This window comes from Falco naumanni, chromosome 2 (assembly GCF_017639655.2).
Source record: "Falco naumanni isolate bFalNau1 chromosome 2, bFalNau1.pat, whole genome shotgun sequence".
NCBI lineage: Eukaryota > Metazoa > Chordata > Aves > Falconiformes > Falconidae > Falco > Falco naumanni.
In genome coordinates, this window is record NC_054055.1 from 34,338,630 (window position 1) to 34,361,267 (window position 22,638).

General features: G+C 41.1%; 1 protein-coding gene across 4 annotated transcripts in view; it reads left to right on the forward strand.

The window, feature by feature from the left end:
- The first annotated feature begins 8,598 nt into the window (after positions 1-8,598).
- EPSTI1 (epithelial stromal interaction 1) overlaps positions 8,599-22,638 on the forward strand; it is a 48,633-nt gene continuing 34,593 nt past the window's right edge. The window contains exons 1-3 of one of the 4 annotated variants that reach the window (XR_005826456.1): positions 8,601-9,064; positions 19,191-19,249; positions 21,243-21,326. Coding sequence is in view for 2 of the 4 variants with exons in the window: in XM_040584342.1 (XP_040440276.1) it covers positions 8,871-9,064; positions 19,191-19,249; positions 21,243-21,326 (337 nt within the window). In the remaining 2 variants the exon portion in view is untranslated. Of the gene's footprint in view, positions 9,065-19,190; positions 19,250-21,242; positions 21,327-22,638 lie in introns of all 4 variants that reach the window. The other 3 variants (XM_040584342.1, XM_040584341.1, XR_005826457.1) reach the window with 3 other exon arrangements.

A 22,638-nucleotide genomic window follows, 5' to 3' on the forward strand; every position in this document is an offset into this window, starting at 1 on the left:
CACAAAAAATGCTTTTTACTCTTTGTATGTTTCCACCTTAGCTGATGTCTGTATATGTTCCCGTATATTTAAATTTTCATTTCCTTAAAATGCAGACACTTGGGTTTATAGCTCACTCTTCTGAAAATCTTCCAGCGATACGTCACGTGCAGAAGCTGTCAGTCACCATTAGCCCTGTACTGCAGAATGTGGAGCACTCAATCCTGTTCCAGTACAGCAGTGTAGCAGCTCTTCTTTTGCCCTTACGGCGGTTTTCCTTCTCTCCTACTTGGTAGTACTGGCAATGGAATTGAATCGTCTGCAGATTGCTAAACGGTGTGACTCAACAAAGAGAATTACACTTCTTACCTCCTATTTCAGATGACAGTTGCTCTTCTGAGGCATCTTTCTGAGCACATATCATGGTTTTGTGTGTGTGGTTGAGATTCATCAATCCTATAATACCAAACAGCAACTGCTTTAATTCAGCTCTTAAGTATCTTTTCAAAGTACAGCTGCTACTAACCATGAAGGTGAGTTGACCATATATAGCATTTCATTAATCTCAGACAGACGTATAAATTTAACTTTCTACATCATAGAAGTCATACAACTACAACATGGAAGTTGTATGGTGATCCATTTGGGAAGAAACTTTTTTTCTTCCTTACTGAACACATAACATACAATCATACATGGTTATTTTTTTAAACCTTCAGTGGAACTGAACTTCTTGTAATCTTAAAACCTATTTTAATAACAATACAAATGCCTCCAACTGATCATTTTTTGTTCATTGATTTGCATAGAGATTATGTAGAATGGCATGTAACTACTTTTTTTTTGATGAGCAGGCTCAGTTTAAAAAATAGTAAGCCGAAAGTATTGGTATTTAAGGATTTTTTTTTTCCAATTCTGCATTTTATTGCAACTTGGTTAAAAAAATCTGCCTCTCCTGATGACACAATGTTCTTTGTTAAAAGATAATTAGCCATAACAGAAGAAACATTGCTTTGGGGGAAAAATTGAAATGGCAGGAAATAAAAAGAAGCAAAACAAGTACAACTAGGAGAAAGTAACGGGCAAATCTGTGAAGTGAAAGACTGCAGAAAATAATACCCCATTTTTCCAGCTTCTGCAACATTTACCTGTATTGAAAAGTACCTACTCATAAAAGTAACATCTTTGAGTCCAATGGGACAGTAAAGTGAACGAGAGTTACTCATTTTAGCCACCATGAGTGTTTGGACAGGAAACTGTAGGAAATACACATGGTTGGCTCTAAACTAATAGCTGAATTACTTTGGAAAACTTCAAAAGACTCAGTGGACAAAAATCAGCAGAGCATCAAGAGTAATGAATTTTAACAGTGCTTTGTAATTCTGGACCAGCAAAAAGCAAAGCAGTTTACAAGAATTTCTATAATATCCAGGTATACAACCATAATTTAAAATCTGCCTAAGTGGTACCATATAAAATCCATGTGAAGTACAGGAGTGTGAGGAGTCCCAAACGTTTTGCTGGCTTATGGTCAGCTTTTCCACCAGGAATTACTTGCTTCACGATGTTCCCTGGAATCGAGGTGAGGCTGAACAACCTGATTTTCCCCAGATCCTCTTTCTTGTACATTCAAACAGTGGCTCTGTATTCTTCCTGGGCTACCTGCCCCTGCTCCCACCTCTTGGATACTTCCTTTTTATATTTGAGTTTGGTCAAGAGCAGCTTGTTCATCCATGTAGGCTTCCTGCCACTCTTGTTTGACTTCCTGCTGTCACAATGTTCGTAAGCTTTTAGGTAAGGATCCTTGAAAATTAGACAACTGCCCTGGACTTCTCTTCAGTCCTATATCTCATGGGATCCTTCCAAGCTAATCCCTGACACCCTTGAATAGGTGGAAATCTGCACTCATTAAAGGTTGTGATTCTGCTGGTTTGGCCTAATTCCAGTGTCTCGCAGTCACTGCAGCCAAGTTCTTCCCCATTTGTAAGTATCAGATCCAGGAGAGCATCTCCCCTTGTCAGCTCCTTGATCACCTTTGCAAGGAAGTTACCATCAATGCACTCAGGAAACATGTCATTGTAAGGGTAGCAAAATTTGGCCTTTAAAGACACTGGGTCATACTATTATGGTCCATCCAAATACATCCAGGCAAGCTCTGAGTTGGAAAAAACTCCTCCAAATGTCTTCCTCATATCATCAGCAATGGTACTACTACTGTTTCTGAGACAGTGAGACTCAGAAGGCATATAGATTAAGCAGAGCAAACCAGATAATCAACACAAGGAAAATACATCTTTTGCTAGGGATGAAAGACTGTAGGTTGTTTCCCTTGGAAGCAAGGAGGGGAGGAGTGAAAGCAGCTGGGTCTTTGGTTACAGTTCTCTCCCAAAGCTCCTCTCAGCATGGCACAGCTGTGTGCTACACTATGCACAGGATGGTGCTGGTAGAGACAATCTGGCCATTACTATTTTAATTTAATCCTAAACACTGGTATGTTCCAGCATATTGTCACTATTAATGTGTAGCAATGTTGTCCAGATTTGTTATGCCATTTAAGTTAATTGTCTGCATACTTTTCCTGTAAATGACTTTCCTAAACAGTCTGTGCTACAGTATTCCATGTTGCAGTCAGGATCACTGCTGGCAAGAATCTCTGTCAGGAATGAAGGAGAATCTAGAAACGGATGAAACAGATACCAGGTTAAAGCTTGTGAAATGGATAACAAGGCTGGGGGTGGGAGTGTGAGGGGTGCTTTTAGATTTACTCTTTACCACTGAGAGTTTCCAAAGTATCTGTAAGTGTAGCACCTGAGCAGTGGTGTTAGAATGGCAGGGAATAAAGTTTCATGCCAAAGATTAAAGTTTCTGAGGTCAGGCAGAGAAGAGAGTGTAATTGAGAGTTATCAAGGAAGTCATAAGGCGTATCATATAAAACTGGTAGAGTGAGTACTTGAGCTTTGCTGAATTGTCATGTGCATACAAATGAATAAAGAATAAATCTTCCCAGCCACTGCACCAGGCTTAGAGGTTTGGAAGAGTTCATTGCTCCTAAAAGCATCTGTATATTTCTTTCATTGCTGTAATATACTATAAAAGCAAAAAGAGGCAGGAGCTGTGGACTTCTACATATTTCAAGTAGCATAATCTGAAACGTTAAACAAAAAAAATGTTCTTTCTAGATACTGTAATAATTGTCTGCATGACACCATTGGTTGACTAGGTACCACAGAATAGTATATTATACAAAATCCTAAACTGAAATGAACCATGGCCTTCAGGAATTACAGGTGTACAATTATTCCTTGGAGAAGGTGGTATATATGGCAAAAGGCTCAGGTATCTTTAGGAATAAGAGGGTTAAAATTATTTATTCACAAGTAAATCTCCTTTGCTTTAGAAACTGTTAAGAAAAATACATATTCAGGAATTTTACAAAATACTATTTTAATACTGTCAGACTTCTCAAGGACTTTTTCCTTCTGGTCACAATGCTGGAGCACTAGGTGTAAGAGTTCTTTGTTTCTGATAGCATTTGTGTAGTTTACCAGTTAACTTTGCCTTTTCCAATAGATTTTTTTGCAGGCATTTTTAATGGTATGAAACATTCATTTGTAGTTCTGATTGTGTTTGTAACATCAGGCCTTTAAAATAGCCCTGTATTTAATACTATTTATGTAGCAATAAAGATATGCATAGCACTCTCCAGGCATAAAAATACTCTTAAAGTGTAGTGATAATTTTCAGGATCTCAAGTTAGCAAGTTCTGGACATCAAGTCAATTATATTTTCAGTCTCCACTTCCTTTTCACTGCATAATATTAGCTAAAGCAGAGGTGGACCTGCTGTAGTGCTGAAGGATACTGCAAAGAAAGCAAGGGTCAATTTTCTTTTAGAGAGTAGATTATAGTTTTTGACAGGTACCGTCAATTTCAGCTTTCTGCAATAAAATGGGAAGTCTGTGCAGCATTTTACATCTCCTAAATAGATTACCCAACACAGACACACACACACACTTGTCAAAGTTAATGGCATTCTTTCTGCTGAGCCTGACAAACTCCATTCTTAAATCTAAACAAGAATAAATCTTGGCCAGATGTTGACATTTCACCCTCCCGGGGCTACCTCTCCAGGGAGCAGAGAAATTTCTCTTCTCCAGCACCCTGAGCTGTAACAATTATTGTTACCAATGCTGCAGAACAGACTGTCCTCACAAAAGAGTAATCTTGCTCCTAATGCAACATTTTCTGTGAAGAGCACAAACCTAAAGGTAATACTACAGCTTTCATTCATATTAATGTTTTCTGGTTTGGGTCTACAGTGAGCTCAGATATTTAGCTTGTCATAAGCGTATTTCAGATCAAGTATTTTAAAAGTCAAGCTGAACATTACTTGTTCAGTTTAAGGTTTTCTGTTCACAACTACTTGTACAGGAAACTAGAGTACTCAGCCAGAAAAACCTTGATAAAATGTGTCTTCAAAAATTCAATTTTCAATGTGTCATTATGCTATAGAAACACCATATGCAGTGCTAGTTATAGATGCACTTCTAGGTATATTTGCCATCCCTTATCATTGCCCTAAAATGTAGGGAGATATTCCCAATGATCAATGACATGTATATGCTGTGCAGTGTATTCAGCTATGTGTCTTACCTGCTTAGCCAAAAGATCCAGGGAAAAAGCTATGTATGTTAACCCTTGAGCATCACACTCAGCTGTAGGACTAAGCAGTTCAGCTGACGGCGAAGGAAAAAGCAGTTATCCAGTAGTCAAGGCCTTCTGATACCATTTGCAGGCTCCTGGGAAAACTAGAGAGGTGGGCTGTAGCAAAGCTAGTGTGTCCTGGCTATCTTTCTCAAGTGTCTCCTGCAATTTGATGATTTTCTTCAGACTTTAGACTTGTAGTCTCCTTGGATTAAATTAAAATCCTAGCTTTTAATGAAAAATGTCTGTGGTTGTAGAAAAAAACTTTAAAATTCAAAACTTTAACATCCATAAACCATAAACAGTGAAATAATGAAGAAGGAATAGGTGTTTTCTGGGAAGGACAGGTAGGGTACATTACATCATTGTAAACACTTTTCTTTTTCTTTTTTTTTTTTAATACTATTTCTTTCATAGAACAAGGTTTTATCCCATCAGACATTCCCAAAGGATGAGGTAGCTGACCAGGATTCTGAGCATCCTCTATAGTGAGAAAGGATCTCTGGTATCTCTCATTTTGGTATAGTTCATGGTGCTGCTGAGTTGGAAATAAAGGTTCAATATAGAATGTTCCTCTACAGAAGAACATGTGTTTTCATGCAAAATGTAGATGAGGGAGGGAATATGATGACTCTTAGTATTTCACATCTCCACTGAAGGATTTTCTCAAAGCAAAAGAAAGATAATTTTCTATCTATCTATTTCCCACAAAATAATAAAATGTTGTTAGCAGCTGGAATCAACAGAGCTTTACAGACAAAAAAGCTTTATTTTGACAGATGAATTTTCTCACTCCTCCTGTTCTCTTCCCTGTTCCATTGCTGGGGAGGGAGGGACCCAGAAGCTGTGTGGGCACTTGCCTGCTACCAAGGGCCAATGCCACGGCATCAGACCCAGTCAGGGATGTAAGATAAACATAAACCATTGGACACAATAGAGGGTCAGTATTTAGTGGGTCTAGAAAAATGTAAGTACTGAATTAAAATTCTTATGGAGAATTTGGGAAGGGTTGAGATTGGGTGGAGTTTACATGTTTCAGGAGGCTGAATACATTGGCATTCTGATACTTTGGAAGCACAGATACTTTAGCATCTATTTAGCATCTACAACAGTAAACAAAACAGGGCCAGAGGCTGATCCTTTGTCATAAATCCAGCTAGCACAGATTGCTTATGTATGTGTTGCTTAAGACCAGCCTCCACTTGGCTAGGAGAGGTGTAGTAGAGGCAATATGCATGTTCTTACTACACAGCACTGAAACTCCAAGTGTCCTGAGAGCCCTAGGTGGTATTGCTGTGATCCTGAAAATTATTATTTGGGGGGATATTTCAGCTCGATGTGTCTGAAGCAGTATGAGGGATGGGTGGCAGCCCATGAAAAGTTGTGTTTTAGTAGCATGAAACTGAAGGGCTGATGAGTGACATACTGTGGAGTATGGCACAGAGGTACATTGGATGCATTTGAGATGCAGAGATGGCTGGGACGGTATTGGAGGGATGTTTAAGGTGGAGGAAACTAAATCTGGTGCAGTCACGTTCATACTGATTTTCTAGGGGGTCATGTCTGGCATGAAACATCCTCAGAGCCAGGCCTGGATGTTTTCCTGGAGAAGGGTAGTTTGGATTGTCTGCAACAGAGCTAAGAAATAAAAAAGCATTGAAGTGATGTAAGCGATTGAGCTTCTGGTGCTTGGGTTCATTTTACATCCCTATTTTTGAGCAATATAGATGTAAACTATTTAGATTGTACAGTTACTATTTGCAGCCATAACTTTCTACATTTCAAGAGGCAACGGATACTAGATCTGAATTTGACATAACAATATGGGATTGAAGATAGAGCAGCAGCGGCCACATTAATTATGATCAATTTTTTGTAATTAAATTTGTGTTATTAATACATAAATCTGCATGGGTTAAGAAGAATCCAGATGTTGAAGCTGGATTTTTACCAAATAGGTTGTCTGTAGGCACATCTGTTATCCCACAAATCTTTGCAGTCTTCAGACATGACTTTGCTATCATTTTGAACTGCTTCTGGTCTCTCTGCGCCTGATGTATTTATCCTGCAGTCCTACATAAAGGACTAAGCTTGATGCTTAGTTTAATTTGCCAACACCTTGTACATTATATATATTTATGTATACATATATATATATATACACACATACATTTGTGAAGAGGAGGGGGAACCTGGCTTAAGAGCTGTTCCTCAGGGCCTGCATTTAGCTGTGCCTGGCAGCTCACATGAAGGAGGACAGCAAACCTCTTGCCTTCTGGCCTACTTGAACACCTTTTTGGACAACTTAGGGGATGACTCAGATTGTGAAGTGCCATGCATTTCATTTCTGGTAAGAGTGCAATCACTATCCAGGACAAAATGTCTGTGTTCCCCACAGAGCAGAAGTAAAGAATAAATGCCCACATCCAGTCCAAGTCTGTAATGCCCTTTGCTCTTTCAGCAATTCCTGAAGACAACTGGCCGAGGAGACACCCTTTGCCCAGACCAACCTGAAAAACTCTTAAACAAGAAACCTGCCTATGTTGGCTGTTTGCAATATCAAGAGTTGCCTTGGAGCTGTGACCCAGCAATATCTTACAGGCTAGATGTGCTCGTTCACCCACAGCATATAGCTTTAAACAACATGAGGCAAAGGAGGCTGTTGTAGTCTACATTTATTTTCTGCTCTGGCCTCCTGAGCAGTTTGCAAACCAAGATGAGCTGTGTGAGCAAGCAATCTGATTAAAGGCACAGGCAGCTAAGAGAGATTGGGATTAGGGATATCAGGGCTTGTCAGAAGGTAGGCAGAGGGCCTTTGGGTAACTTCTGCTGTCTGTCTCCAAGAAGTGACCATACTGGACTCTCCCACAATGTTTCTGTGTGTTCATAGACCAGGCTAGACCCATCACAGCCCAGAAGTGAGACAGTTCTGGGGAGCAGTGCAAGGGACTATGCACCAGTTCATCCCCTTGCAACACACTGCTACTGCGCTCCAGAGACTCTGCAGAATGATTCATGCACGAATGGAAATTGTTCTTGCTGCAGAGCATGTTGAGGGTACGGTGGGAGGCAGAGACCATTGATGCTGTCTTCATCAGGTAGCCCTCAGAGATACATCCTGCTGGATGTGGCAGCTCTGAGAGGTGTGCTACTGGTGACAGGGTCCCATACAGCACCCCAAGGAGCATCACAAACATCACAAACACCAGGCAGCCTGAGGCTCTCCATGTAAACATTTTATTTTGCTAATTTCCCAGGGTGTGTGGGGTGCACTGTAAGACCTAGATAATCTGGACAGCCAAGAAACCTGGCTACAAAAGCTTCCCTTTAGCAATGTGGTTTTAGTGCAGCTTGAGCAGCTGAGGGCAAAAAGAGACATGATCTATATGTGTGGAGCTGGATTTACCTAGCTCTGCTGCATAAAGCTTGAACAGCATTGCTAGTTCTTTTTTTCATGGGTTAGGAGCTGCCAAACATCTTTATTTTGCTAGTGATATTAAGAAGGTTGCTGGTTTTCCCCAGCCCTGCAGATCCCACAGATACAGTACCGCTGGTCAGATGCATTCACTGGAGGGATCAATGTTTTCACTTAAGAGGTTGATATATTTGTCCTCTATTCATCAGGTGGAATTAGGAAGGTCAAAGTAAAAAAGTTTTCTGATTGAGCACAATTGAAAGGCAGACTTGGGAGTTGCGCAGGACCATTGCCTTAAGATTTATCTGAGGGTGAGCTTTTAGTTTCGCTTTCATCTTCCCTTGTACACTCCTGCAAAATAGAAACCAGCAACCCCCCCGGAGTTATTCCTCTCTGTCATAGGCAATTTTGAAGTTCTGGGGTAAAAAAAAAATGTCAGAAATATGGCTTTCAGCCAAATCTCACTGTACTTATGCTGAAGCAGTCCGTTCCAAGACTGCACAAACTGTTGTTGACTGTTTTATTAGTACAGGTCAGCTTTGCTGTCACCCCATGACTCCAGTCTGCCTGGGTGCTGTGGTTGAGATGATCAGACTGTGCTTCAGCTGGAGGATGACTCAGAAACTAGTGCATGTGTCTTACAGCTGAGAGTCCAGCCAGGGGCGGGTCTTACAGGGAAATGAAACCAATTTGTGTGAACTCAAAAATTTTGAGTCTTTCCCTAGCCTTAGTGGCAGCACTTGTTTCTGACAAGGCACGGTACTCCCAAAGCAATGTTTGGGGTTAGAGGACAGAGGGAAGGCAGCAGGTACAGGACACCTTCTGCCTCCAGTACCCCATTTTTTTCTCAGGGTTACCTGAGAGGAAACAACAAAACAGAGGAGGCTGAAAAAACCCAGAAGCTGACAACATCTGAAGAGGAGGGAAGCAGCCAAGCGCTGGTCTACCAACAACAGCAAGAGGAATAGTAAGTAACAAGGAGCCCGACTAAGATGGTATTATGTGTATCAGGTGCCTGTTCTCCACCTTACTCAAGGTGTGCACCTTCAAAGGTGGAAATACTTTATAGAGAACCTGTCAATGGGTACAAAAGCAGCATGTCCTCATTCTCTCAGAGCCACCTGTGATCAGCCTGAAGCCTACCTACAAATGGCGCTTCCTACATGGGACCTGAGTTGTTCTGGCAGGCTTCCTGATAGCATGGCTTACACCTTGTGTAATAGCAGTGGGTGGTTCTATACGTTTGATATTGGCATACATGGTGTCTGTTTCTTGGCATCTTTTTTCAAAGTGAAATTTCAAATCTGGTTCTAGTTCCATGTTTTCTGTCTCCTAATACTTCATCCTGGGAAGTCTAAAAATACTTCCTTTGGCTTAAGAGATGGATATAGGCTGCATTCCAGCACTAATCTGAATGCAATCTAGGACACAGAACAGTTTCCAATAACTTCATGCTGACAAAAGTAAACCCAAAGCTTTAGCCCTCAATTTCATTTTAGGCTTTATTGGGATCTATGCTCAGTCCATCTCTGGGGTTACAGTGACAATTCTTAGATAGCTTGTATAAGCTCTAGCTTGCAGATATAATACAAAATAAAACCTGAAAGTAGTGTGTGTGTATTTTATGCACATGTGCTTAATACAAATATGCTTAGCTGACCAAAGATAATTATTTACAGTCTTTTTTTCCCCAAATGTCCTTTTCTGACCTGTTGTAACAGTGCATGTAATGCTATTATGATGTGTTGAGCTTGCTTAGCTTGCCTTTTTTACCCCACCTTTCAAAGTGCAGCTGGAAACTGAAGGCTGTTTCAGTTTCGTTTCCCTTCTTTCTGGATGAAGAAGGTGGAGGCACGCTGTGAAAGACCTGTCAGGCTGCTGGTTGCAAGCAGCAATCAGCAGCTTTCCATTGTAACCTATGAATGCTTGCCTACTAGGTTGTAATGATACAGGGACTATTAAGAGCTGGGTAGCTTTGAAATCCGTCAGCACTTTAATGACCAACTTTCAGGAGAGCAAACAACCATTCCTGAGCTACAGTTCATGTTTATTTTCTGCCACTTCCAAACATGAAAGACCCTGTGGCTTGCCTGCCATCATGCTGGCATATATTTACAGCAGAGTGAGAGCAGCCCTAGTTTGCTTATGTATTTGTGCTACTAGCATTTTTTTGTCTTGCTTTTTTGCCTTTTTTTTAGGGATGGTGGGTGGAGGTGGTGGTGGTGGATAGCGAGAATTTTCCCATTGGTATAACTTTGACCAGCTTTTGCCAGGGATGCAAACCCCCTAGTACAGGTTAGGTAAATACTTAATCAGTTAGCCTGAGCTCCCCACTGAATTTAAGGCTAGAGCAAATATATTCACACAGATTCTGACTGGATGATGGGATCCCCCCTGAAACTAAGTAAGTTTTTGGGGGAGAATAATTAAAAGCCCTCTTTCCTTTTTCATCTTTTTATGAAGCTTGCAGAGAGAAAGCTGTTGTGCATCTACTGCAAGGACTGCTTAATATTTTTGCTATGTGATATGAGATTCTCTCTGTCTTCATAAGGTAGTAACAAAGAATTATTCCTAAACCTGGAGTGTACAAATTAAAGTCTGCATTAGTTTGTAGTTAATGAGGAGGAGGGAGGAAAGAAAAGCATGTCATATGAGTGGAAAATGAATACTCAAAAAAAGAAGTGAACAAGATGGGTTTTCTACCTTTCCTCAAGAAGGGAGATGCTAGCAGTCAGTTTGAATGGGATGAAGCTTCTTAAACTGCCATTTCCTTAACTAATCCAGATTAAAGTGGTAGGTACTGTGTGAAATACTGAAGCAGACAAGGGGAGATCTTTATTCTTAAGACAAAAATTAATGGTTTCATACATTGTTACTATCTTTTCTGTTATGTCAAGTTACATTTCAAGAAAGGTCTCAGATTAAAATGTCATTTTAGCAATGATAAGCTGACTCAGACTTTTATCCATCACTCTTTTTGAACATGATCTTTAAAACTAAACTGCCAGGACACCCTCAGAATCATCCAGGTTTTCAGGCTGTGAGATATCCAAAGGTTTGCTCCAACAGAATCGTTGGAGAGCTGAAGTCATAGGGTGTCAATATAAGAAAAAATGCACAGACTAGCATTAACCTAGAAGGCTTCCTGGAATATGTGTAGCAGAGGGAACATAAGGGGCCTAAGCAGGATACCTCTGTGCCAAGGAGAGGCTCTATTCCAGCATGTGTGTGTGCTCCTTGCTGTTTTTTGGAAACAGCCAACATATGGTTTTGCTGCCAGCAAAGTGTGAGTTGGAGTCTCTTTTGAAGCCTCTGTGTGAGTTGTTTCCATGCAAACTCTTAATCTCAGGCTGTGCTCCAGTGCAACTGGGAGTGGGAAAACACCTGAGCAGCATCTCAGGGTGGGATCAGGTGACCTTACATGTAAACTGGACACAGGAAATATGTTTGGGATGTGGCATGTTGCAGTCTCATCCACTGCCTGATATTCAAACTTGACTGTTAAAAAGTACAAGGCGAGCAACTGGTATTACAGGGTAATTTTTCTCTTGCTTTGGAAAAGCCCTTATATGATATGCTGAGGCTGACAAGTGAGAATAAAATGGTCCTAATTAAGAAAAATACTTGTTCAAATGCAAAATTGAAATCAAACTCTGCACATCCTCCTCCAGTTATATATAGGATGTGGTTTCAGGCCATGGAGAAAAAATCACCAGGATGACAAGTGCTTGAAACTGCTTATAATAATAAGCTTGCATTTGAGTTACTTCACTTTGTCTGCTAAGTGCCATGAAATTAACTTGTAGAAAGTGAAATCCCAAATTGTCCCTGTCCTTGTCTATTCAGAAACAAAAGTCTGTATAGAAGGAAAGGTGGAGGAAAGTGGGAAAATTAGGAAAAAACTATAGCTGGTGCCTGGAAAAGAAATTGCTGCCTCCATTGAGCAGTGTGTCCTTGGTGCCTTTAAAGCTGGAAAGAATAACATTGGTTCTGGTAAAATCCATTAAAAAAATGAAATTCAAAATAATAAAATCTGAAGATACATTGTCGTGCAGCTGGTACAGTCCCTCATCATTTTGTGTGAAAGGAGAGCAGAGTTACTAGGATGCTTGACTCACAAAATTGTATTATTTGACTGCCAGAGCCAAATCCATAAGTGCTTTCTTTCCTTCCTTTTCCAATCTTCATCATGAATTAAAAAAAAAAAAATTAAATATATATATAGTATAGATATAGACCTCTCAATCTTTTGCTGATAGAATACACACAAGTCTTCTGAAATTTTTTTTTCATGATTTGAAATTTCTTTTTAAAAACACCAAGTTAATCTATGAAACTGGAGGCAGATGCTTAGCAAAAAGCTTGTTTTGCTCACTGCCCTGCCACCAGTGGGAGTGCTAGAAAGGTAATTTCAATTATCGTAGAATCACAGAATGGTTTGGGTTGGAAGGGACCTTAAAGACCATCCGGTTCCAACTCCTCTGCCATGGACAGAGACACCTTCCACTAGACCAGGTTGCTCAAAGCCCCGTCCAATTATGGAGAATTTCTTTAGAGTTGAGCTCTACCTTTGCTGTGCAGGAGAAATCTCCCAACTCTCTGTCTGTCAGGTGATGCACTTAGAGCCCAGCAGGGCGAGGCAGAGGTGCGGGCTACTGTGGTCAGTAGCCAGCCTTATCTCCAGCCAAGTGTTTGGTGGCAGGGTCTATGTAAGAGGATAACTATGCATTAAGATATCCATTAGTCTGGATTGTGGGGGTCGGTGTGTTCCTCATCATGCTTGAGTGAGGGAAGTCCTTCTAACTCCTGTATTAGGAGGCTTTCTTGGAAGAGTTCGATTTGCACAAGCCCCGACATGTTCCAATCTGTTCTGTGAATGTATCAGAGGGACTGCTGTTCAATTATAATTTTCATGCTTCTTATTTCATTTTCCATAATTAAAAGTTAGACTGTCATAAGATACATTATCTCTAAACTACTAGCATTGCATAGCAGTTCCATTTTATGCGATCCTAATTTGCTGACTATTTTTGTTTTAATACCTTTTGCAATTAATGTATTGGCTTATATTGTGGTGGACTTGGCAGTGCTAGGTTAACAGTTGAACTTGATGATCTTAAAGGTCTTTTCCAACCTAAACGATTCTGATTCTATGATTCTGTGTTCCCTTGCACAGCTTGATGTGGAGCTGTGGTGAGATGATGAACAAGGAATATATGGGAGGATACTGTGTTTGGGCAGGGGCGATACAAGGACAACAAATACTATGGTGCAGAGGCAGAGCAGAAGGAAATGTATTGTTGAAAAGAAAGCGAGGGAAGCAGAGGTGAACATGTCACTAGCTGAACTCTTAATCTTCATGTGATACAGCGCCTGACCTGCTCAGCTCTGCAGGGGTGCTGGCCAGCCTGTCTTGCCACACGGGCATGTCCACGGGTGCCCATGGGCACAGTTGATGGCCAGCCCAGTGCCCTGCCCACGTGCACCGCACCACTGGTGATTGCCAGGTGCCCCAGACGGCTTGGGCATACTGGCTGCATCCCTGGCATGGTGCTGCACTGAGGTAACTGAGCTGCTTTGGGACCCAGGGACAGCATAAACATGGCTGTATCTGACTTCACAGGCTTTGCTGGGCCTGATTTTAGTCTACTACACTGCCACAGAGAACTGCCTCCCGTTGGCATAGTCTGCCCATGAGCTTATGCTGACTAATGGCACGTTGGTGTTTTCAGGGAAGAGAGAAAGCTGTGCTGCGAGCCAAGTCTGGGCTGAAAGCTACCCCTTGGCTGCCTAATTTGTTCCATCACTGTGGCAATTTCCTTGGAGCTTTAGAAGGTGGTTGAGGTTGTCCAGAATGGGGTGCTGGCTGAAGCACCTGTCATTCTTTCTGCTGTGCTGCTGCACACTGAGCTCAAACTAAGCTGCTGAATCTGAGCCTCATCTTGGAAATGTAGTTCTGAGTTTCAGTATTACTCCTTGGGCCAAATTTTAACTTCAGAAATTTCTCTGCAAGCTTGTGGGTACTGGAGAATTAAGATTTTTCTGCCATCAGCAGAACTGCAGGTCTGTGGCTTTCCTGCTTGTTTCTGACTCATACCTTCTCCTGGGCCTCTCTTCTGCTGTTTTCCTTCTTGTTCTTTCCCCATGCAAGTTCACTTCTTCAGGATTTAACTCTTTGTCTTATCCTGAGGCATCACCATGGCAAAAATGTTGGCCATTTCAATGAAAGCAGAGGGACCAGATACAGAAGTCAGTTACCCTGGCTTAATAAGCTTCCAGACATCAGCTGAACTGTGGTAATTAAGTGCACTCCTAGCCTGTGGCAAGCACAGGACAAAATCCATGAACGTAGACTTTCGATGATAAACATTTTCTGCTAATGCAGTTTATTTTCTGCCTCTCGTGTTAAGAGCGCACATGCAGCTAGGATGAATCGGACAGTGTATAATGTTAAGCCCCGGTAATTCACTTTTGTCTCTGAGCTGCAAATTGGTAAGATACTGCTGCTGATAAAGATGGAAAGCCAGAGCCCCAGGCCTGCACGCAAGGTTTGTAGACCCTCCCAGAGCTCTGCTTGTGGCACCGCTGGGGCACAGAGCGTATTGCTTGACTGAGGTCTCAGACTGTGGCTGTCAGTTGTCGTTAGCATCTGGCCATGTGTGCATTGCGAAATAGGGATACTTACAGGACAGTTGTCTGCTCACTGGGATTTGGCATCTTGTAGCCCTCTGGTTTGGCACTTTCCGTGGTGCTTAGTAGCCTGTGGCTGCTCCATCAAGCATGGGAGCCTTGCTGAAAACAATACTTTGTGGTGACATGAACGTGATTGGTCTTAAAATAATCTCAAAGTTAAGGCTAGCATATCTTTCAAGGAGATTTGACAATCATCTTTGGCAGTTTGGTCCCTTTTCTCTTTTAAATTCAGTCTTAGCGTATTATTTAATGCAGTATTTCACCTATATCTTCCCTTGAGTCCTTTCTCCAGACTGAACCTGCCCAGGTCCTTTCCCAAGCTTCAGTCATTTGTGTTGCTCTCCAACTACATTCTCCTTGGTTTCTGCCTCTTATACAGAGTGTATTGCCCAGCAGAGCGAAATATTTAGATTTCAGCTTTGTGGCATTCATGTGCCAATGCACTCACAGTATAAAACACAGTGGAACTGGAAATAGTTTATAACAGCCATTACTTTTGTAACTCTTTAAACTATTTCACACTTCATTTGGAAAGCTCTCCAGTGGTAGATGGCTGGAGTGGGCTTGAGAAAAAACTGAAGGGCAGAGCTCTGCAGAAAACATTATTGGTGAATTGCAGTTCTCGTGGTTTTTTTTCAATTTTAGAAATAAAATATTTTATACAAACGTGAAAGAAAGTAGAACAAAAGTTTCTATGGTCTATACTCTGAAAGCATTGAAAAGGTGTCCTTGAGTGGTGCTAGTTAGGTGAGTAGAGTTACATGCAGGATTCAGAATTTAAAGATTGCAGACATAGTGTTCTCTGTGTTGCTGATCACTCAAACTGTAAACTCTTTTCAGATTTCTGGTGACTATTCATGTTTCTTCTGACTGAAGTGTTTCTATGTCTATTTATTTGTATGTATCATTACGTAGGTATTTATCTTCCCACTACTGTGGTATTTGATGGCTATCTGAAAAATCATTGGAAATTGCTTTTTGTTTTATTTCAATATATATGCATTCTCTGATTGGATTATAACCTTCTTACTCTTGTTAGTATCTGTTCAGTCTGTGTAATTAGTCAATACATTCACATTTTCTGTGGAGAAAATAAACCAAAAAAAGTCTCATCAAGTTTAATATGATCTATGAAGGTAAAAGACTATTTGCTTCTCTTTTTTGAAGAGCTATAAGTTGTGTAAGATGTTCTCCCTGCTTCCTCCAGTGACTTCTGTATTTTTATTTATGAAAAAACCTTTCCTCAAAGATATACTTAAGTCATATAACAATAAAAATCGTTATTAGGGAACCTGGAAAGTTAAATTCTTTATCATCTTTTCTGGTTGTGGATTTTGAAGCACTTTGTATATTGTTATAAAGTACAAAAAGTCTGCACAGCACTGATAGCTTCAAATCTTCACATTTCCTTAATTGCTACCCAGGTAAGTAGGATAATTTGCTCCAGACTTATGGCTACTGTGGCAACTCAGAAACTGACTGGAATATTAAATTGACAGGATGTAGTGGGTTTTATAGGCTTTACTGGATCAGAGGTTTTGTCTGAACAAAGAAATGACATGCAATATCCTGCAAACTGGCTAAAAACACAAGGTGAAACCTGGCGGTGAGTTTTTGCAATAACTTTCTCTCCTTCAAAAAGAAAATATCTCAAGACAATAAGAGATACTAGGTGCAGATTTTAAATTTATCATTAGAACTAGTAGGGCAGGTGGGGTGTCTCAGGCAACAGTTCATCTGGCTCCTCTCCTGCTGTAGGCTCGAAAAGCAAGGACCAGTTCATACCCTAACTTTCACCAACCCCACATGGAGTTACTGTGTCCTTGCTCATCCTTCCCCCTGACCCAGTACCCAAAGCTACACTTTTACATATCTGTCTTTCTAGAGACCAAGGTGAACACTATATAGTTAGATAAACTCACTAATGTTGTTTTTTTTTTTTTTTTCTTCCCCTGTTAACTTGGACTAAAGCAAAGCATGTAGTATAAGCACAAGGTAAAAGACAATCAAAAGTTGGTACCCTTTTCCTGCTTTCCCACCCCCACTGGAGACTTGACTTTTAACTTTGCCTTTATTTCAGTAACATGGAAACCAAACTGACCTTTTAAGTAAGCATTCTTTTAACCACAATGACTCTTAAACTGCTCTCTGGAAAACAGAGCAGAGCTTTCCCTGGCGCCAAGTGTAGTGTCACCTCTACCCCTTTTGTAAACCGATTGATCTTTGCTATATTTTATGTGCCATCCTTCTGAGCTCCTGGGTAATGACCACAGTCAGATATCACAAGAGTGGCCTGACATGGCCTCCTGGACTCAGCTTTCCAGACAAAAAGCAGAAGCAGATAAAGGAAATGATTCATGGAAAAAGGGCTGGATTTGATACCGTGATTTCTCGTACATGTGCAGACACACAGATGTCCCTGCTTTCTTTCTGATTCCTAATTTAAAAATCAACCAAACACACACTGTTTGAAGTCATAAAACTACATCTGATGATATAAAAACTCTTCTGCCCTCTAGTGCTGTGAAGCAGTGGGATGTCGGAGATGCACTGATGTTTTTTTGGGGGGGGGAAATACATAGCCTTGCAACTCACTATTCTAGCCATTTTTTTTTCACTGACAAAGGGAGGGGAATATAAAAAGTGCTTAATTTTGTGTATGAGAGAAATATGACCTTAATATCTGAAACAGCCAAGAAAAACTACTTTAAAACATCTTGAAACCAATAAACTGTACAGCAGCTTGTCAAAGGCAGTTTGGGATAAATTATAAATGCTACTACTTGGTCAAATAAAAAAAACCCAAAACCCTGAAAAAACATAAATTATGGGGAATGTTACACCATAAGCAAGGTGGGTTGTCAAAACTTCTTTTAAGTAACTGTTGCAGTTGAGCCATGAATGTCAGAGGGGCATTGCTGCTGTCTTAGCTCCTGCCTTTGAGAGTCAGGGATTTGGTGGAGAAGTGAAGAACAGTCTCACAGGCACCAGGGTATGCTGGCAGGAAGGGAAGGGATCATATTAAATGGCACCATTAAAGCTCGCAGCTCTATCTTTACTAGTTTAATATCATAAATTAATCCACATCCTCCTAGAATAAGTCTTCAAAAAGAAAGAGGTAATTGGATATAAATACTTTCCTTCCCAAACCCTGAATTACAGTGATATGGTAGAAGGCAGCTTTTTGCACTTTGATCTCTTTGCATGATTTTCATTCCCCTTTTTAGCTTAGTCTCAGGCCTCATTCTCTCATTACTTTTCAACAGCCAAACTGTGCTTTCTCTACTTCCTAGCTTGTCCTCTAGCCACCCCCTGTGGCCCTTTCTTCTTTTAAGAGGCTGAGCCTTCGCCCCTCATTATTCTTTGTTGTCTGCTCTTTTCCTTGGGCTTTCCCCACTATGAAGTCAGATGAAATATTTGTGCCCATGCGTGCACATAAACCCCTGCTGAATGCTGCAGAGAGGTGGGAGCTTGCTCTGGTACATGGAGCCAACTGCTGCTTAAGTGCATTTCTGGTAAACCTGCACCCCCGTGGCTCAGCTTCTGCTGAGCGGGAGCAGTGTAAACTCCTACCCGCATAATACACCGTGTAGATAAACCCCTTTGTTTTCTGCAAGTGGAACTGATGTGTTTTCATCACTCTTTTGATCACCTCGAGTCTCTTACATACTCTGAACCCTGTCCTGCCTCTGCCGTCATGTGAGATTGATAGCCCCTTGAGACAGCAACCGAGTTTTGAATTAAGTCTAACAAAACAGGGCTTTTGTCCTGATTCAGTGAGTCGCATCTTAGGCATGACAACAACATAAATACGCCCAAGGAATTCCTGGTGCCTGACAAAGGCAAGGCTGACAAGGAAACTGAGGCTCGGGCTGAAAGCAAGTCGCCTAGGTCCATCACAAACAGCATGATTTTGCACACTTCTTGGACAACTTTTGAACAGGCTGCCTAAATCCACAAAGTGTGGTGCCCTCAAGGTATGGGGTGGGACTGCCAGCACCAGTGCTCTTCCCAGTAGGCAATGGTCTTCCTCTGCTTGAGCAAGCTGCAGAAGTAGTTGTCTGCTGTACAGAACATTTTGGTTCAAGGAAGTGATTTGATTTGAAATGCATGAGATTTGAGGTCAGCGGTCTAAAATGAGACTTGAATAAGAAAAGTGATGGCGTATGCTAAAATTTTCTGAAAATTTTACCTTTGGTATTTCTAGCCAGCTCCAAATACAACAGGTATTTCTAGAGCATTTGCCAAAAATTCCTGAAGAGCTGAATCAAAATGAATACTGGGTTTGATATGAAGCTATTTGCTACAACAGCAGAAAACTGACCTCACTGATGAAGGCACCCCATTCTAATCCTGGTTTTCTGCAGACAGGAAAAATAAGACTTTTTCTTTCCTTTTAGTGTCCGCCCTTATGTCTTGATAACTCCAAACGAAACGAGAAGAAACCAGTTGCAGCAAAGTAAGTTGAGTTGTTTAATATAGTAATACATTATTTCTACTTGAATAAGTTTAGGATTTTGTGCACTTTATTGCCCTAGCAACTTTTATCCTCATTTTTACAGTGCTTTTATATGTGTAGCTGTGACAGTGAAGTCAGGTGCTATGAGCATTCTCCATCATCGTGTAGGCTTTTCTTAAGATTAATTTCTCATCTGGCTAAACTTCATGCAGAATAAGTCTTGTTCAGGAAAAGGTGCTGGAGCTGTTCAAACTGGTTTCTACAAGACTTAGCTGGAATTAGCTCTATCCCACTTTTACAGGGTTGAATTCAGATTGGAGAATCCAGTTTTGAATGTTCTCCAGGTTAGGGGGGGAAAGAAAAAAAAAAAGGCAAGTAAAAAATATTTTTTAAAATACTCCCATGTGGAGACTAAAGCAACTAGAACCACTGATGGCTGTTTAATCTCTATTTAAGGATTGTAGGTGGCTCTTTTAATGAAGCTGGTAAAGATAATTTTAGACAGAAAATACATGTGGATATAAGTTCACTTTTGCTTGGCTTTGAGTCTTGCTGGTGAAAGTAGCTAAACAGGGACACCCTGAACCTCTACCAGAAAGATTAAGCATATGTTAAAAAGCAAAGTTACAGCAAGAGTTGGCTGTGAAAGAAATCCCGTATGCAGGGGTGACCAAGCACCGCAGTCCTAGACTCCTGAGTGTTTATTTGTGCAAGATATGAAAGCTGAAGGAGTGTCAGTCAGCACTCATCATGTTTTGAGCCCTCAAGGAAACAGTGCAGTTAAATCCTTTCTTCTCAAACATCATGAGTTTGGTTGAAATGCTTCACCAGCAGGATGGTGTGGGGCTGGGTTTCCTTTGGTTGCAAGAAAGAAAATGAACTGCTCCTGAACTAAACCATAATATTCTAGAAGGAGGAATAAAAGCAGATCATCTTAAAGCTGACTCTGACACTAACAGCAAAGGTGCTGCTACTCTAATAAAGATCTGTTTTCACTTTGTGCCACCAGCGTGCAAGGTCTGAAGCGTGCTAAATATTTCTCCCTTGGATACTGGCAGAAACAGGGCCTCAGTGAATCCAGTCTCTACCTAAGTGTTTGTTTTAAAGGTGAAATAACAAGCTGGTCTCTCTCTTAGGCCCCTTGCACAGGAACTGGCTTTGTCTTGTTAGAGGAGAGCTGCTGGTGGTGTCAGATAGCTGTAGCCTGCCTTTAGAAAATATGGATCATGTTGGTTTTAATAAAAGTGAAACGAGCTCCTAGAGCAACTGAAGCACCACTGTAATACACAGCTCCTCTTTTCATAGGCTTTGTTGGCCTGGCTATTGAAAGAAATTGTTGGGTTTTTTTCCTCTGTCAGTCGACTCAAGAGAGCATTTTAATCAACCAGCCATCCTAGAGCATATGGCCAGTGCCCCTGGCTATGTTGACTAGACTTCCACCAGCTAAACTGGGAACTTGCCACCCATCTCACATGTGGACACCTATGTTGAAGTGTCCTAATTTGAAGCTGAATCATGCATTCCTCCTGTTTTTATTTAGGGAGCATGTGGTCGGGAGGGAAAATTACTTACTTTTCATTTCCCTGCCGGGGAGCGTTACACCACAAGCATTTCCCTCCATGCAGCAATAACATCTCAATTGTAACAACTTCTGCTTTACCTGCAGGAGTAAACACTGTGGCATTTACCTACAGGTTCCCAGGCATTAAAAAGCAGTCTATTAGCAGTCCCTTAGCTGTTCTTAGTTTTGCTTTTGGGGTTGAATCCTAGGGTTTGCTCACCATACAGTCTCGAGTTAGTTAGGCAAAACGTTTGCCTTGTTAGTTGATCGTTGCAGTGGCTGTGTAACATCCTGGGGGATGTCTGCATCCCTTGAGAACAAGTTTGTCTGTTACTGGATGGTCTTCAGGGTTACATACAATTAGCGATACTGCCTGCTTTTTAGTATTGCCTCTAACATCCATATATTTGTTTCTTTTTTGTACCTGCTCAGTTGCTAAGAAAGAGCTAGATGACCTGGAGCGGTGGAAGGAAGAGCACAGGCCAGGGCCAATTAAGTTGGTTCCACAGAGACTGGGTAAGACATGTAAATCAGCTGTTACTAATTGCAAAATTTTATTTTCCAGGACGTGAGACGTTTTTCACTTTTTCTCACATGCTACTTAAGGAGATTCAGCGTCAATAAGGGCTAACATGAGCCTACTGTATGTGCTCTGTGCTTCTTGATGGTGATGGCACTGAAGAAACAAAACATTTTCACTCAAGAAATCTGTTGAGATCAGTGTAGAAAATCTATACTAACATTTGGGCAGAACAGGTGGATTATCCCTCCTGCTGGTGACATTGTCTGTGGCTGCCTCTGAGGGGGTGCACACTTGGCATTAGTGTGCAGATGGACAGCATGTGTTGGAGACCCTCCAGTTAACCATAAGAAAACTCTGTGTTATGGGCCAGTACGGCTTTCCTGACGCTGCCACTTGAAGGGACAAAAGTGGTCCCTGCAGCTTCAGGCATGCAGGCTAAATGTGCATGAGGCTCTGTATAACCAATTTTATAAAAATAACACGAGACAGGTAAATGAAAAACAGGATAAAAAGCTACAGGAACTGAAGTCATCCTGAACAAATGTGTTTGGTAAGATAACCAACTTATTTTCTAGACAGGTGCAAAAATCCGTAGGAGATCTCTTCAATTGTAACCACTATAAAACATTTAATTCAGTGCTATTTGGGAGTTAGTTTAAAAAAAAAAAAGAAAGACAAAAAACTCCCAACCCGCCCTCAGAAAATAGGACTGCAGGTTGTGCTGAAGCATGAGGAAGATTATTAGAAGTGCTTTTTAAGTACCAGTCTTAGACCTATCTCATTTTAGTATCTTTCTTTAACGTCTTTGGCACAAAAGGTAGGAGAAAGCTGGTGAAACTTACTGACAAGACAAAACTTGAAAGCATCATCCATATAGAACATGATAAGGGTACTGTGCAGCAAAAATGGGATGACTTTGAATGACAAAATCCATTCTGACAAAGTGTATGAATATAGTGATGCCTTTATTAGTTTTGTAAATCTAAGGCTACTTTTCCTTCCCTTGGCTGTCATTGGAGAATTTGGGGTGCACAATGCAGGCTATTGTCTGCCTTGACCTGGGAACTAATTTCTTTCTTTACCATGCTACACAAGGTAAGTTTGAATTGGTGTCCTGTGTATAAAAATAGATAGCAGGTGGGAGATGGAGTAACTTAAACTGACTCCAACCCAGATTTGTTTTTGTGGTCAAGGTGATACCGGTCCCACATGTTTGTTTTGCCCTGCAGCTGGAGTTCCAGTTGTTTGCGGTGGTGAACCTACCTTTGCAAGTTGATGTAATGCCCTGAATTCCCACCAACATGA